Source organism: Lepidochelys olivacea, assembly GCF_965140295.1.
Source record: "Lepidochelys olivacea isolate rLepOli2 genome assembly, chromosome: 17".
Lineage (NCBI taxonomy): Eukaryota > Metazoa > Chordata > Testudines > Cheloniidae > Lepidochelys > Lepidochelys olivacea.
The window spans coordinates 11,953,228-11,970,087 of NC_140427.1; the positions used below are offsets into that span (position 1 = coordinate 11,953,228).

The following is a 16,860-nucleotide window of genomic DNA, read 5'->3' on the forward strand; positions in this document are numbered from 1 at the left end:
TGATCGCTGTTTGTGTTATTCTCTGTTTAACTATATTAAGTCGGCATTACTGGATTCCCAGATTTTCCCCTGAAGAAGTATTTCTTGCATTGATGGGGAAGTTTGTATTGGTCAAGTGCTCTCACGTCTACTTACTGAGAAACAGCGACTGAATTAATTTATATACCTACTATTTAAAAGGGTGCTAATAAGCTTGTCTCTCTTTCAGTGGAATTGTGGCTATGCTGTTTCTTAAAGTTGTAGTGAGTGCCCAGTGTGCCTTTAATTCTGCCCCAAGCATACTGCAGCTTCCCATACATCTTCATTTGTTGAAAGAGCTCTTAATTGTGTGCTTTACTAGTCAATCTATTAAACCATTTAAAAAAAAAAACAATGCACACAAACTTCAAAATTGCTGCAAAGGCAACTAGCAGCATCACTGGTCCTGGAAGCTGGTTTAACTACAACAAAGTGCAACATAGCCACTTCCTTCTCAGCTGAATGTGTCGTTCATAACCATGGGTCAGATTCTGTGGTTTGGTCAGTCAACAGGAGTTTTCTGCACTTAATGCCTGGAGGAGTTGGTCCTGTATTTTTAAAGACCCAGTGCAAATATGAGTGTTCATGAAAGCAGCTGGACTGATAGCACTAAACAAAGATGACAACCCTTGATTTAGACCCAAAAAACAGGTGCACCAGAGGCAACAGCACTGCGCACTGCCCCCCAGCATTCCCACTGTTTTCTGATCCTGTGTTGAAGGGTACAACCACAAAGGGAATGAAATGACACCCTCACTACCAACAAGAGGCGTCGGAAAGGGACTGAATCAGAGACCTTCAGAACCAACCCACAAGCCTCTATCACTTGAGCTAAAAAGAGCCAATATATACTAGACCCTCATCTTTTATGGGAACAATCCATTAGAAGGGCACATAGCACATTTGAGCTGGGATTTTCAGAAGCGCCTAGGGGATTTGTGCATCCAGGTCCCAGTAAAATTCACCTTACTCCCTTAGGCTCCTCTGAAAATCATAATTTAGGGAATAACCTTGCATCCATCAATGTCAGTGGAAAGAGAGCCATTGACTTCAATAGGTACTGGATCATAAGAACAGCAATACTGGGTCAACCCAATGAGCCATCTAGCCCAGTTTCCTGTCTTCCAACAGTGCTGAATGCTTCCGAGGGAATGAACAGAACAGGCCGTCATTCAGCGATCCATAATCAGGCCATTAGCCAGTGGGTTTCAACCATAAGGGTAGTTTGTACACATTGTCAGCCAAGAGGATATGATTAGACAAGATGCCAGTCACAGTTCTAGTTTGTGTCATACAGGTACTAGCCTGAGATCAGCTATTCATTTCTCACAAACCACAGTACGGCTCTCAAATGGTAAAGGCTACACACCAGGGCTGGAGTTAACAGAGAAAATCTGGAGGCGAGCTATGAACTATCCAGCCCCCTCAGGGCATGTCTTTAATGAAGACACATGGGCTTTAAAAATGCAACCTTATTTTGGCAAACACTGATGAGTTCTCCAAATAGTCTCTGAAAAGGTAATAAATCAATGCAGCTGTTTAAAAGGGTTTAAGTGGTAACAATGGGCCTGATTCCACAGTTTAGTAGTACCTTACTCCAAAAGTAGTTCCACTGACTTCAGTGGGACTACTTGTTCACTCTGAATAAAGGTATCAGAATCCAGCCCTCTATTTTTACAGCTGAAATTATTCCGTTAAAAAATTTTGCCAGCTTTTTTGGGGTAAAGCTTTGAATGTAAATGGTTGCATTAACATTTAAATGCTTTTTACTGCAGCTATTTCAGAAAATAATATAGTTCCCCATCAAATAGATCTTGCATGCTCTTCGCCTTCATTATTTGTGTTTTGCAATTGCCAATCACAGAGTGGAGTTCTAAAATTCCCGAACACGATTCATTCTCCAACAGAAGCCCTGCATAATTCGCTGCAGTAAACACACAACAATAGGATCTATATGCATTTGGCAGGTAATTTCACAGCAGAGAAATATCAATAGGTACCTAATCAATAGAACTGAACCTTGCAGTATAATGTGGTGGAGTTCAAGAGGAGAAGAGGCATTGAGATGTGTGGCCTAGTTTAATCAGATGAATTTAGCAGGGGGCCAACCTAGTGAAACACCTAACTGGCAGCATGCATTACAGCTGTTGCTCTAGTTTTTTTTTTACATTATTGATATAACAAAATATGAAATCTCATTCTGGCGTGAGCTGCCTTGTGTGGACATACCGTAAGGTCTGATTTTCAGAGGTGCTTATTGCCCACAGCTCCTATTGACTTCAGCCGAAGTTACAGTTGCTCAGCACCTCTGAAAATAGACCCATAGTGTGCAAAGTCATATACCCCAGCACAGTGAACATTGACTTGAAGCAGGCTACCGTGTTGTGAAAAGCCATTAAAATATAACTAGATGTTATAAGTAGGCCTGCTCTCAAACTATGGTCCAAGTAGACCAGTAATCCTCTAAGCCCTACCTAGTATTCTCCAGAAGAAAGCAAGGTGAGCACCAAGCAATGTGAGACAAGAGGGCTAAGAAGGAGAGGTAACCATGGTGGTTTGCTGTCTTACAAAGTAGTCCACAAAACAAAACAAAAAAGATAGGACACCACTGAAATAAGGGAGGGAAGGTCTCATGGTTAAGATGCTGGACTGGGGTTCAACTCCTGGCTTTGTACCACAGCCTTTCTGCGTGGCCTTGGGTAGGGCACTTATGCTCTCTGGGTCTTTGTTCCCCATCTGTAAAATGGAGAGAATAATAACCCTCCATTTATCTGTCTTCCCTCCTTAGATTGAAAGCTCTTAGGGGCAGGGACCATCCCTTGCTTTTTTTTTTGTTTGTTTGTTTGTGCCTAAAACAATGGTGCCATGATCTTAGTGGGAACCTCTGGAAACTATCAAAACAATAAGACACAAAATCTAACATCATAATATTGAAGTAAATATATTAAAACTTTGCAGTCAGTGAAGAAAGTCCAGGAATAGTGGCAAATAGTCCAGAGTAACCTGCCTTTATGTGGTCATTAAAAAAAAAAGTTATCTTAGTTGTGGTGCAACATTGGATCAATTTCTCTCAATAGTCTAACAGCAGAGAGAGGAGGCACATTTACAATTCAGTAAGCATCTCCTACAAATCCCCATTGAATCCCTGACTCCAACTGAAATAAATTGCCAAGCAACATGAAGGGGCACTGTATGCCACTGTCAAGGGCAGATGTAAGACAAACTTCTTCCCTCTCTAATTATCCACTTAATAATCTTTAACAACATGCCATTTGGATTGGTTGGTCAACATGCTACTTAACCACTAGCAAAGGAAACACCCAGAATATAAAGAGAAGAGAAGAGAGTCACTAAACAAAGATAATTAATAAATTAATTCCTTCCACAAGCGATTGCTGAAAATATGTATAGCTATAGAGAAATATCCCTTTCTTTTCCTACAGATGAACACACTCCAGTCCATACTGATCTTTCAGGACAGCTATTTGTAGTAAGAAACGGGGAAAGTCTTTTTAAAACAAGCAGCCTAAAAACACAAACACTCATGGCTCAGAATACATTAAATAAATTGTCTTTGTCAGGGGGAACCAGAGAAAAACCAAATAAATACCATTTAACTAACAATAAAAATGCTTTAAACCACTTGATAACATTCAACTAATCATCTGAAAACCCCCATACTTCATTGGACAAATTTACCAAGTTACTTAAAGACTGACACCATTACCTACACTGAATCGTATCTTATGGATATTGCCTGACGAAGGTAACTCCTGTTTAAAGTCAGTGGGAGTTCAGGGGTAACCTTTTTGAAAAAGCTGTGTATTTGGGAGCCTAAGTCTCACTGAAATTCAAGGCTCCTAAGTTACTTAGGCACTTGAAAATTTTAGCATGGAGGCTTAGCACCTTTATGTCCCTTTGAAAAAAAAATATCACACACTTACTACACAAATGGTTCCACTGACTTCTGCAGAACTACTTGTAGAGTACAGTGCTACTTACCTGTAGCAAAGATACCAGAGTCAGGCCCTGAGTAGCGACCTGGCCTGGGAGACAGTGACCCTAAAGCCCTTAATGTGTGTCATGGCCATGACAGATATACAACCATAGGCCTTGGTCATGCAAGCTATTGTGTGTGGATGGAGTCTTGTACCCAAGCAGAGCCCCAGGTCTGAGTATACCGTCTACCCACAGGGTGCATCTTGCAGAAATAGGGCCTGAATTATTTTAATACAGGGAAATAGCGAATAGATGTATAACAATGTTAATTGTAATACCAGTTATGCTTTGTGACATTGTAAATGCCATTTGTATCAGGAGTCTCAACAAAATCAGACAGCTTAAGTGTCAGCTTAAGTTTCCTTGTTAACCTAAATATATACATATAGCAAGCTAAATTTTACCTTGATTTTCTTCCAGCTTCCCAATTGTTTCGATCTGCTCTACCAAGTCATTGGAGTTCCACTGGCTCATTCCTATCAGGATGGCACTTTTCCCTTCCACCACCTCCTCTGCAGCAAGAAAACAGAGAAGAGGGTAAACTGCAGCCACAGGCTGGAGAATAAAGACAGGATTACCTTGTTACCAACTGTCAGAGAAATATGCAGCTCATTACGATCCCTAAAGGGAATACACAGCACATAGCATACACAGGATTCTCTGAGAAGGCTTTCTGCTTACACGTCCACAGCAGTTTGTGTTTGCATGCCAAATTCATTGCATACTGGAAAACCACAGAGGGAAAGGGAATTTAGCAAATCTTTGCTGCTTACTTCTGCAGAATTATTAGCTGACTGAAAAAAGAAAAGGAGTACTTGTGGCACCTTAGAGACTAACCAATTTATTTGAGCATGAGCTTTCGTGAGCTACAGCTCACTTCATCGGATGCTCACGAAAGCTCATGCTCAAATAAATTGGTTAGTCTCTAAGGTGCCACAAGTACTCCTTTTCTTTTTGCGAATACAGACTAACATGGCTGTTACTCTGATAGCTGACTGAAATAAATATTCATAAGAGGTGGAAACCACTTGGCACTTTATATGTGCAAAGCCCTTTATAAATATTGATTGACTAATTCACACTGATTATCTAATTAACAGATCTGATTGGAAATATTTTCCCTCCCCCATGAAACAGTTCATTAGGAATTAGGGCTGTCAAGCTATTAAAAAAATTAATCACAATTAATCACACTGTTAAACAATAATAGAATACCATTTATTTCAATTTTTTGATGTTTTCTACATTTTCAAATATATTTATTTCAATTACAACACAGAATATAAAGTGTACAGTGCTCAATTTATATTTATTTTTGATTACAAATATTTGCACTGTAAAAAAATCAAAATAAATAGTATTTTTCAATACACCTAATACAAAGTACTGAAGTGCAATCTCTTTACCATGAAAGTTGAACTTACAAATGTAGAATTATGTACAAAAAAATGCATTCAAAAATAAAACAATGTAAAATTTTAGAGCCTGCTAGTCCTCTCAGTCCTACTTCAGCCAATCGCTCAGACAAACAAGTTTGGTTACAATTTGCAGGAGATAATGCTGTCCACTTCTTGTTTACAGTGTCACCTGAAAGTGAGAAAAGGCATTCACATGGCACTGTTGTAGCTGGGTCGCAAGATATTTATGTGCCAGATGCGCTAAAGATTCATATGTCCCTTCATGCTTCAACCACCATTCCAGAGGACATGCATCCATGCTGATGACGGGTTCTGCTCAATAATGACCCAAAGCAGAGCGGACCGATGCATGTTCATTTTCATCATCTGAGTCTGATGCCACCAGCAGAAGGTTGATTTTCTTTTTTGGTGGTTCGGGTTCTGTAGTTTCCGTATCTGAGTGTTGCTCTTTTAAGTCTTCTTAAAGCATGCTCCACACCACATCCCTCTCAGATTTTGGAAGGCACTTCAGATTCTTAAACCTTGGGTCAAGTGCTGCAGCTATTTTTAGAAATCTCACATTGGTACCTTCTTTGTGTTTTTGTCAAATCTGCTGTGAAAGTATTCTTAAAATGAACATGTGCTGAGTCATCATCTGAGACTGCTGTGACACGAAATATATGGCAGAATGCAGGTAAAACAGAACAGGAGACATACAATTCTCCCCCAAGGAGTAGAGTCACAAATGTAATGAACGTGGCAGGGTGGGGGGGCCCTGGGCCCTTTTAAATCACCCAGGCCCCTGAGCAATTGCTCCCCCTTCCCCTGTCGGTGAGCCAGAGACTAGGGTTTCTCAAACCTCATTGCACCGTGACCCCCTTCTGACAAGAAAAATTACTACATGACCCCTGAAGGGGTGACCAAAGCCTGAGCCCCATCGTCCCAGATGGGGAGGGGGGTCCAAAGTCCAAGGGCTTCAGCCCCAGGCAGGGGGCCTGTAACCTAGCCCTGCTGCCCAGAGTTGAAGCCCTTGGGCTACGGCCCCGGGAGATTGGGCTTGGGCTTCGGCTCTGAGTCCCAGCAACTCTAAGCCAGCCCTGGCAACCCACTTTGGGGTCCCAACCCACAGTTTGAGAACTGCTGCTGTAGACCATGATGCACTCCTTGGCAGCCTTTTTTACTCAACTTTGATGGCTTGACGAGATTTAATTGTACTCCTTTGGGCAGGCAATGTGTTTTTTATTCTAGATTTGTAAAGGGCCATGTAAAATTATGATGTCACATAAGCAATAATGGAAATAATTTATCTAGGTCCATAACGTGTGCCATAGTGTTTTATCTCATTAGACCGACCTAACACTTGGTAAAGCAACCCACATCTTTTCATGTATTTATACCTGTTCCTGTATCTTTTACTTCATACATCTGATGAAGTGGGTTCTAGCCCATGAAATCTTATGCCCAAATAAATTTGTTAGTCTCTAAGTTGCCACAAGGGCTCCTCCTCTTTTTTTTTTTTTTAAAACAGTGTTTTGTAGTTGCTCTTCATGCTTATACAAAAGAACATAATCCCTGCTCCAAGGAGAGCACTGGCTAATGATAGGAATGGGAACAGACCATGTGAAAGAGCCTTACAGAAAGTGTCTAGTCATTGTAGCTGAAATGGGTTTTCAGAAGCTCCTTGAAAAGAGGAGGAGCTGCAAGCCTAGCCAAGAACAAGGAGAGTCCTGAAGGAGTACATGTAGGTGAGCGATAGGAGGCAATCAGGATAGAGGTTTGTTCAGACCTGCAGGAGTGGGGGTGTGTGTGTGTGTAAAATGAATCATTCAGAGAGCCTTGAAACTAAACAGAATCTTGGACGTTATGAAGTAAGAGGGGGATGCAGTGCAAGGATTTGGGGTGTGGCGAGGGGAAGGAGAAGCCAGACCTGGGTGGAGTTGTGGTACAAGACGATCATCATCCTGGCTGGAATAGAGGACAGACAAGAAAGAAGAGGGGAGATCTCAAGCTCAGTCTACACTTAAAAACTAAGGTTTGCCATAGCTATGGCAATCAGGGATGTGAAGAATTCACATCCCTGAGCACTATTACTATGCCGACCTAACCCCCCCAGTGTAGACATGGCTAGGTCAATGGAAGAATGCTTCCATGAGCTTAGCTATCACCACTTGAGGAAGTGGAGTTGCTACAGCAATGAAAAAACCCTTCCATCATTGTAGTTTATATCTATACTACAGGGTTACAGTGGCATAGCGCTGTAGATGGGCAACTATAGCCAGTAGCCCCCATAGTGTAGACAAGCCCTAGAGTAAGAAGGTGTAAAAGTCTAGGGAGGAGAGGACTAGAGCCTGGACTAAAGTGCTGTTAGTAAGGGTTTTTGTTCTGTATCCATATTACAGCATTGGAGATTTACAAAGTGCTTCACAGACATTAGTTAATCCTCATAATAGCCCTGTGAGGTAGGCCATTGCAAGTATGATTATCCCCACTTTGCAACTGGAATGGATGAATTCTGCAGACATTTTACAGGAAGAAAAGGGGGGATTTGGCAACGGCCTGGATGAGAAGGGAGAAGAGAAGATGCCCTCAAGGTTTAAGTCCTGGGACACAGAAAGGATGTGTGTGTTGTGAACTTTTCCCTGTTCCAACTGACATTAACCTTTGAATGGCTCCCTCCTTTGACAAAGTTGTCAGTAATTAATGAGAGATTTAAGTGCTCTTCAGTTATTTTATATGAAGACTGTGGTCAGGTTCTGCTCTTGGTTCCACCACTGTAAATCTGGGATAATTCCACTGAAGTCAGCTGGATTTACACCAGTCTAACTCCGGTTATGTTCCCTGCCTGACTCTGAATTCTCTATCTAGGTTCTTTTTTTTTTTAACCCCAATTAATGTAGCATCTTACATATACATTTATTCTTACAAAACACCCTTGTGAAGTTTAATCCCATTTTACAGATGGGAAAATGAGACACAGAGAGATTAAGTAACCTGCCAAAGGTCACACAAAGACTGTGGAAAAGCCACACACTGAAAGCAGATTTTTCAAGACCTAATTAAGTGCCTTAACTACAAGACCATTCTTCAAATTATATAATCACCAGTATACTTGAATATACAACAGGTGTACTAGTTAAACACATGTTAACACATTAAGGGCTATGCTAGAAAGTTTTGCTGCTTTAACTACACTGGCACGGGTAAAGCAGAACACAGCCCCCAGTGAGGATGCAGTTATACTGGTATATTACTACTATTTATAGTATAAAATGCTTTTACCAGTATAAACTTATTCCAGTTCAGGAAAGAAAATAAGCTATATTGGTATAATACCCTTTATTCGGGTATATCTGAATCCACACTAGGGCTTATACTGGTATGATTTTGTTATGCCACTAATGGATATTATACCCAGGTATAAACTTTTCTAGTGTAGAAAAATCCTAAGTAAAATTCTCTTTCTAAAGTTTTTAACCCAGCATGAAAATTCAGGCATTTCAATGCTAAAAAAACATAGAAACTGTACTTCAGATTTCACTGTTCTGGAATTTTGATGTTAGAACATTAATTTCTGGAAAAAAAAAAAAAAAAGGTGTGTTGGGGGGGAGGAAATGGGCCCACCAGACTAGTTCTCATACAAATTTCAAGCATGTTTTATCCTTTCATCAAAAACCATCTGTGCTACATGAGCTATTAAACTTTTATCTGACAGCACAGAAGAGATTATGGAATCGCACAGCCCTGCCGCACAGCGAATGAGTTCCGTTAGAAGATTTGTTCTTTTATCAGGAGCTCATCTCAAAAGGGTGCTGGGAAGCACAGACAAAAATGGAATGTTGCAGATGTTCTCCTTTAATAGGCTTAGAAATCTTTAGGAAAACATTTCCATTCGGTTTACCAGCTGTTGAGGAAGTGGGGTGTATTAGTCCCATCTGAACAAACTTATTTAAAAGCATTTCACTGTGGATTTATACAGGCTGCCAATGTAGACTATGTGCTTAGTATGAGTACAGGAGAATGCAAATGTAAAATGGAGGATTGGGAGTTCTTTCTTTGTCAAGATGATGATTCAGATAATGGGCCCTGGGTAGTACTGTGGATTACAAATAAAGGGTCAGCAAGAGTAACCAGAGCAGAATTGGGCCAGGAGATTCCAGGATACACAATCTAAATGTAAACCAACTTCAGCTTCACATTTCAAACATTTTTAAAAGGAAACTCATTCCCTGGCTCTACAAACGCAAACACAGATAGTATCTTGTAGCTGGTCTGTTTGATAGTGGTAGGTCTATTTGGAAGAAAAGCATTTTAAAAAATTTTTTTGTGGAGTACTGAAGAAAAAAAATCCATCTATTAAGGTTTCATCACCAGAGTCATTCATCACCATAGTATCTGATCTCCTACTGACCAAGAGGTCACCCAGACCTAACCTCTTTGTACATACTGATGGTCAGCCTTCAAACATCAGCAGAACTGATACTAATCATGGTGTCTTTAGTAGACTTCATGAAATCTCTGGCACTCTTTCGCGGGTAAAAATTCTACTTGGGCTAGCTTTTGTTGGGTTTTAGTTTTATTAAATTTACCCTTTTCTCTAAAGGTTGCTTTGTTTCGGGAGTTTGTCTTTAGTTGTTTGGTTGGGGGAGTTTAGGGTGGGAGGCATTGGTTGGGGGGGGCGGGGGTTGGGTAGAAGGGGCTGTTGTTGCTGTAGATGTGTTGGTCCCAGGACATGTAGGACATTGTGAGTTTGCAGTATTGTGGTGTTAGATGCGTCGGTCCCAGAGACAAGGTGAGTGAGGGAATATCTTTTTTTGGACCAACTTCTATTCGTGAAAAAGACAAGCTTTTGAGTTGACACAGCTTACTCTGTGTAAGCTTGAAAGTTTGTCTTGGTGGATTGCCCTTAGGCTGACTAGAACTATCTGAATCAAAAACTTCAGATTCTTAAGAACATAAAAACGGTCATGTTGGGTCAGACCAAAGACCACCTAGCCCAGTACCCTGTCTTCCAACAGTGGCAAATCCCAGGTGCTGCAGACAGAACGAACAGAACAGGCAATCAGCAAGTGATCCATCCCTTATTCCCAGCTTCTGGCAAACAGAGGCTAGGGACACCATCCCTCCCAATCCTTAGGTTAGGCTTTGAGTAGCTGGAAATGTCTAGGGATGGATGTCCAAGCCACACCCCTTGTGGTTGGGGGTCAAAAGTTGGTGGGGTTGCATAGAAATCACTATAGGAACTCTATGCCACCTGAGGAATTCCCTTTATTGGGTCAATCTGCAAGTATCTCTTTAAGATGGGTTTAAATCCTTCTTTGCACTGCCTGAACTGTGGTGTGGCATTATCATTTCACGAATGTGTCAGAAAGATGCTAAGAAGCAGTGTGCTGAAGAGAAAATAGAGAGTTGTAAAATTATTTGAGCATTAGAGCTAATATTATTTTATCATTCTTCCTGTTACGTAATCCACTAAGCCAACCATTCCAGATGGCCCTAATGTTTAATATTGAGATAAAGTAAGATGAAGCGGTCACAGACTTTCATACTTATTTTTATTGGATTTTGCAATGGACAGAAAGCATTTATTGCAGTCTGGAATATGATGGAATTTAACAAGATGCACTGGCTCTCAACATGAGCCATACTGTGACCCTATATCACAGCACAAAGTAGTTTTGAGACACATGCCCTTCCCATAAGTGTTGGGATCCTGACTCCTATCTAACTGTAAAGGAAAGGGGGAGGCATGCACCCTGAAAGATATTTCCAAGCCCCAGGCTGAAAGTTCATGAACTGGTTAAATGTGAAATCCCAATATAAATATTGGATTTACTTTTTCCAACCCGGAGTCCTGATGGCCCTGCTACTCCACTGGAAGATTTTGCACATTGAGAGTGGAAAATTCCCTGGTCTGGGACACATTTCAGTCATGACTCAACTCTTTAACTCAGTTCTTTTCATCCCATTTACTAGATGAACAATATCACAGAGAACAGAGAGGGGACAAGCACGGGGGAGGGAAAGAAAGCGAACATTCTCTATAGCCACAATTTCAACAAGTCTATGGACCTGATTCTCCACCTCACATCAGCTTTATACGACAGCAATTCCACTGACAGAGTTATCTATCTCCCATTCACGCTTTGAGCTGGGGCGTAATTCCCAGCTCAAGACGACATACCTTTGGTATAAAGCGTATCCACGGCAGCACAAGGGACCAGTCAGCCTGAGTAACACACCCCTCCAAGAACTAGGCATGCACTCTGGGCAGCTCGCCCTGCCTGGCTCTTATACTACATGGCTACAACCTATTTTTAGCATGCTAGCTCGATCAAAGCTAGCAGGGGTATGTCTCCTTGACCTGGGAATCCAAGTGTAGATACAACCACTGGCACAAGTGAGAGAGAAAAGTCAGGCCTTTGCTGTTTGTACAAGCTGAATAGCAACAAAGGGCACGCTTCACACTCCGTAGCAAGAGTATGTAGCACCATCATGAGAATATTAAAATTGTCCACAGAGAATGAAGACTTGCAAGGTGATTTAGAGAAGCCCCATGTCAAAGGATACGCCTATGCTGCAAATCAAGGTGTGACTGCACCTTGGGTAAACACATCCTGGCCAGCTTCACCCAAACTAGCATTACTAAAAATAGCTAGATTGATCGGTCAGCGCAGGCTTCACATGGGCTGTACATGCACACCGGGGACCCTAGAGACACACTCACATCACTAGCATGTGCTGAAGCTTGTGCCACTCTGTCTACACTGCTGGTTTTAGCAACGCTAGCATAGGTAAAGCTAGTGCAAGTATATCAGTCCAAGCTGCAAATACAACTCAGACTGCAGCGTACGCCTACCCAAAGAGGCTTTGGCCCCGTTTCCAAAGGTTACTCAGCAACTACAATGTCCACCAGTGTCAGTGGAGCTGTGGGTGGCTGGCACTTCCGAAAACCAAACCACTCCTCTTTCCCCCTTACCTTCTCTTTGCACTTTAGACCAAAAGGCATTTAAGGTGGAGATTTTCCAAAGGTGGCCGAGTGCTGCTCACTGCAGAAATACCGAGATATACTCTCTTCTCCATTGTTCCAAATAAAACTTGGAACTGCGTGAAGGACAACCTAATTTACAACACTGATTTTGTTTCACTGCGTAGGAGCTTGCTGTTTAGAACCACTTCCCCAGCCAATGAACTATGTGCAGTCGGTCCTGGGGGAATTTATATGACAGGACATGAACAACGATATAAAGCAGCTCTGCCCCTTCCATAAGATTCAATTTGTCCTTTCGCTTTTATTGTTTCTTCCAACAGCTTCTCAGATTCCTTGAACATTCATTCTTTCGTGACAAACTTTCTCCATGATCCACAGTAGGGATGTAGCAGCAGATGGCTATGCACTTTTCTGATGTTATGTACAATTAGCTGTGTATAAGGAGCTCATTGCAGGTTCAGGGACTGGAGTTTAATGATACATGTATGAAAAGACTCATCCAAATAGACATCTATATGGAAAGGATACTCCATATGTGAACAAAGTGGATACAAACAAGATAGTTACACAAAGTTATCATTTCAAAATGAGACATGAAAATAGACTATAGCTACCCCTTTGTGTTCCATCCCAATGAGCTGTGATATCATTTCACACAGTGTGAAAAGAATACGTCAGGATGACCTGACTTGAATGCAACATCAAGAATACAAAAGAAAAACACATATCCTAGGACATGTTACTGGCTACAGTTAGGGTCCAAACTCGGGCCCCAGGTCAGAAGTCCATCCCTATGCAGCAAAGCACTTTACCATATGCTTAAAATGTTAGGCACATGCTGCTTTTCTGAATAGGGATGGACAAAAGCACAGGCTTAAATGTTTTGCTGTCATGGGATAAGAGGGAAGGTCCTCCCACGGATTGTTAACTAGTTAAAAGATAGGAAACAAAGGGTAAGAATAAATGGTCAGTTTTCAGAATAGAGAGCTAAATAGTGGTATCTCCCAGGGGTCTGTACTGGAACCAGTCCTATTCAACATATTCATAAATACTGGAAAAAGGGGTCAACAGAGAGGTGGCAAAATTTGCAGAAGATACAAAACTACTCGAGATAGTTAAGTCCCAGGCAGACTGCGAAAACTGGGTGACTGGGCAACAAAATGGCAGATAAAATTCAATGTTGATAAATGCAAAGTAATGCACATTGGAAAACATAAATCCCCACTATACATATAAAATGATGGGGTCTAAATTAGCTGTTACCACTCAAGAAAGATCTGGGAGTCATTGTGGATAGTTCTCTGAAAACATCCAACCCCTCATCTTGCAATGTCTATGGCTCTCAAGGAAGCTAGATGGACCTTTGGTCTGATCCAGTATGGCTGTTCTTATGTTCTTAAGCATTATGCATTACATTTTGTTTTGGGGTAGGATGGGAACAGTTCCAAAAGTAAACCAGTTAGGCCCAAACCTGTAAATACATAAGCATAAGTATAGATTTGCTTACACAAGCAGTCTCACTGAAGTCAACGAGACTGCACGCCTGATTATGTGCTTGCAGGCATAGGGCTGTTCAGATCAGAGGTTGCTAGACAGAAAACTCTTGCTTTTGCAACTGGCTTCTGCCAGCTAGGTTTTGAACACCGCTCTGTTTATATCTGAACAGCTTCACTTGAGGCAACTCCGCAGTACACAGCTATATGAAGGACTAAACTGGCAATGATATAGATTATATATTTTGAGTCAAGGAATATCCAGGAAGTGGAACATCAGTAACTGAACATATATTTGGAAAGTGCCCGACAACAATGGAAATCTACATAATAGTTTCCTGCACTCTGAGACATCTAGAACAGCAGAATAAACAGACACAAAAACATTTCAGATTCTGTAAGCAGAAAACAATGGCTGCAGAAACAACAGTGATTAAAAATGAATTTAATCTCTTTGGTGAATGTGTTACATTTGCAGGTGGTTAGATACTACAGCTATCAGCACTCATCCGATAGGTGCAGGTCACACAAAATTTCTACTGGCTTTAGTGATTTGTCTCTGCACCTCCTGGGATCAGTTCTGTAGCATTCATAGGGACTTGAAAATAGGGAGATAATAAAGAGAGTTCAAAGATGTAATACACAGTATTCCAAACTCCGGTTGTTAAAAAAAATCACGAGTCAGGCCTCAAAATCATGAGGTTTTTAAAAAATACGTTTGGGGCTTGTTTTAATCTGTCTTCTAGTTTCTATCGGTCTTCTAGAACTGGGTGAATAACTGCTTTTTGATTCCTTGGAAATTTTGAAAAATAGGGGAAAAGTGTTTCAGGTTGGACAAAAAAAGTTTGAGATTTTCAGTAGATCGGAAAGCTGGAAAAGAAAGTAGTTTGGGGTCAAATTAAACATTCCATTTTGACGTCAAGCATCTGTTGTGGTTTTTATTTTTGAAAAATAAAATTAAAAGAAATTTCAAAACAAAAGGTTATTTTGAACCAAAAATTAAATATTTTGATTTTTTTTCCCCTCATTTTTTCCCAGGACAAACAAAGCAGCAAAACTGACTCAAATTAACATAACATTGAGGTGTCACCAAATCTTCACGTGTCTCCAGAAAAGAGTTTTGATCAAAAAATTTCACCCAGCTCTATTTAAGATGCACTTGGGTCACGTTTTGAAGCTTTTCTCTGGATTCAGAAGGGAAGGAAACTTACTTTTTAAAAAAATTAAAGCTGAGATTCTCTTCTAATCATGAGAGTTCAAGTGCACAGGCTTTAAGAAAAATACCAGCTATCATGAAACTCACAATTAAGACACAAGGTATGAAAACACTGGATACAATATAGTCTCACTCATTTAATTGTGCTCATGATATGTAACCTCTGTAAGGATTAAAGAATTTTGTGAATTATCAACAAAAAAAAATAAAAGGTTACCATACCACAAAATGGACATTGTTCACCTGACAAGTTTAGTTCAGATTCCTTTTTGATTCTTCATAGTACAGCCATGATTTTGTAGTAATGATGAAGTCTCAGGGTATATGAACACTGGAGCTCATGTACACATGTCCGACCTAGCTCTGATCTAGCTAGCTCAGGTACTGGTAACAGTGAAGCTGATTCTGCCTGGAACCCTGGGTAATTACTCAGCCACGTAGTCCACTCTGAGACCCGTGTTGCCACGGCTTCACTGCTATCGGTATCCGAGCTAGCTAGACTAAAGCTAGCTCAGGAGAGATACGTCCACACGAGCTGCCATCATAGCCCATAATTGCAACATAGACATTCCTCAGTAACTTGAGACTTCTCTACTACACTATGCTATCAAATTAGGATTTTGGTAACTATTCCCAACTTTGCAAAAGTGAGGTTCAACGTTTTATAGTCAAAAATCAAATTACATCAAAGGAGATCAAACGAAGATCTCAATAGAATAGGAATGAAAATTACTATGCAGCCTAAATATTTCCGGTTTCCTTTCATAATTTTCATCGTTCCCCCCCGCTTTTCAAAGAGTACTGCACTCAACCCATATAACTGTAAAGGAACACTGAAAACTACTGGATATTTCAGTGAGCAGTACATTGATGGCATAGCCTGACATAAAAGAAAGGAGACAATGCAAACTGAGAGATATCTATTTTATAAATAAACGCAGCCCAGTTCAACCTTATACAGCACAGTGCTCCAACTCTCTGCAACAATCCATTAAATACTCTTTTCTACCTTACAACATTTCACAGTGTATTTCAGAAAGCAATCAACGTGCTAAAAATAAATTGTGGAAGTGGAAAGGTGGACTAGCTGATCTCTAACTGTCTGCTGTCTCCTCCTTTGAGAATTACAGCCTTGCCTTTGTTTGAAAAAGGCAATTTGTACAGCTGCCTGCTTGCTGTCTGTTCCTGGGACAGAGTGACAGGAATCTGTCCATAATTTAGATTTGATGTATAGTAGAATAAAGCTAAAGGGGAACTATGAGAAAACAAGAGCCCTATTTCTTTAGAGGCCGATAGTACAGTGGATTCAAGGTGGAGATGAGCAAAATTTGGAATTTCCACCTTGGAATTTCCTACGATAAACATTTCATCATTTGTTTTTGCCCCAAATCAGGACAAAACATTAAAATTTGAAAATGTTCATGGAATGGTAATTCCAGAAATGTCAAAATGTTTTGTTTCAATATTTTTTAATAGAAACATTTCAAGATTCCTAAAATTGCAATATTTCATATCAGTTGATTGAACTGACCCAAAACACTTCATTTTGAGTCAGTTCAGTATTAAACTGCATTTTCCCCAAACTGCCATATGGGAATAGTTTCACTTCAAATTTTTCATTGAAAATAAAGTTTCAAACTACATGAAAAATATTAGAAAAATGACTGCTGTAGTTCAAAAAGCAGCTTTTAACTTTAAAAAAATATGTTGATGCAAAAATTTCAAACAGCCTTTTAAAGGACATGGATT

At 40.5% G+C, this 16,860-nt stretch overlaps 1 protein-coding gene across 1 annotated transcript in view; it reads right to left on the bottom strand.

Moving 5' to 3' along the window:
- PITPNM3 (PITPNM family member 3) overlaps positions 1-16,860 on the bottom strand; it is a 351,463-nt gene that overhangs the window by 197,621 nt on the left and 136,982 nt on the right. Inside the window, exon 3 of the mRNA XM_084651346.1 lies at positions 4,422-4,529. Coding sequence (XP_084507472.1) covers positions 4,422-4,529 — 108 coding nt within the window. The remainder of the gene's footprint in view (positions 1-4,421; positions 4,530-16,860) is intronic.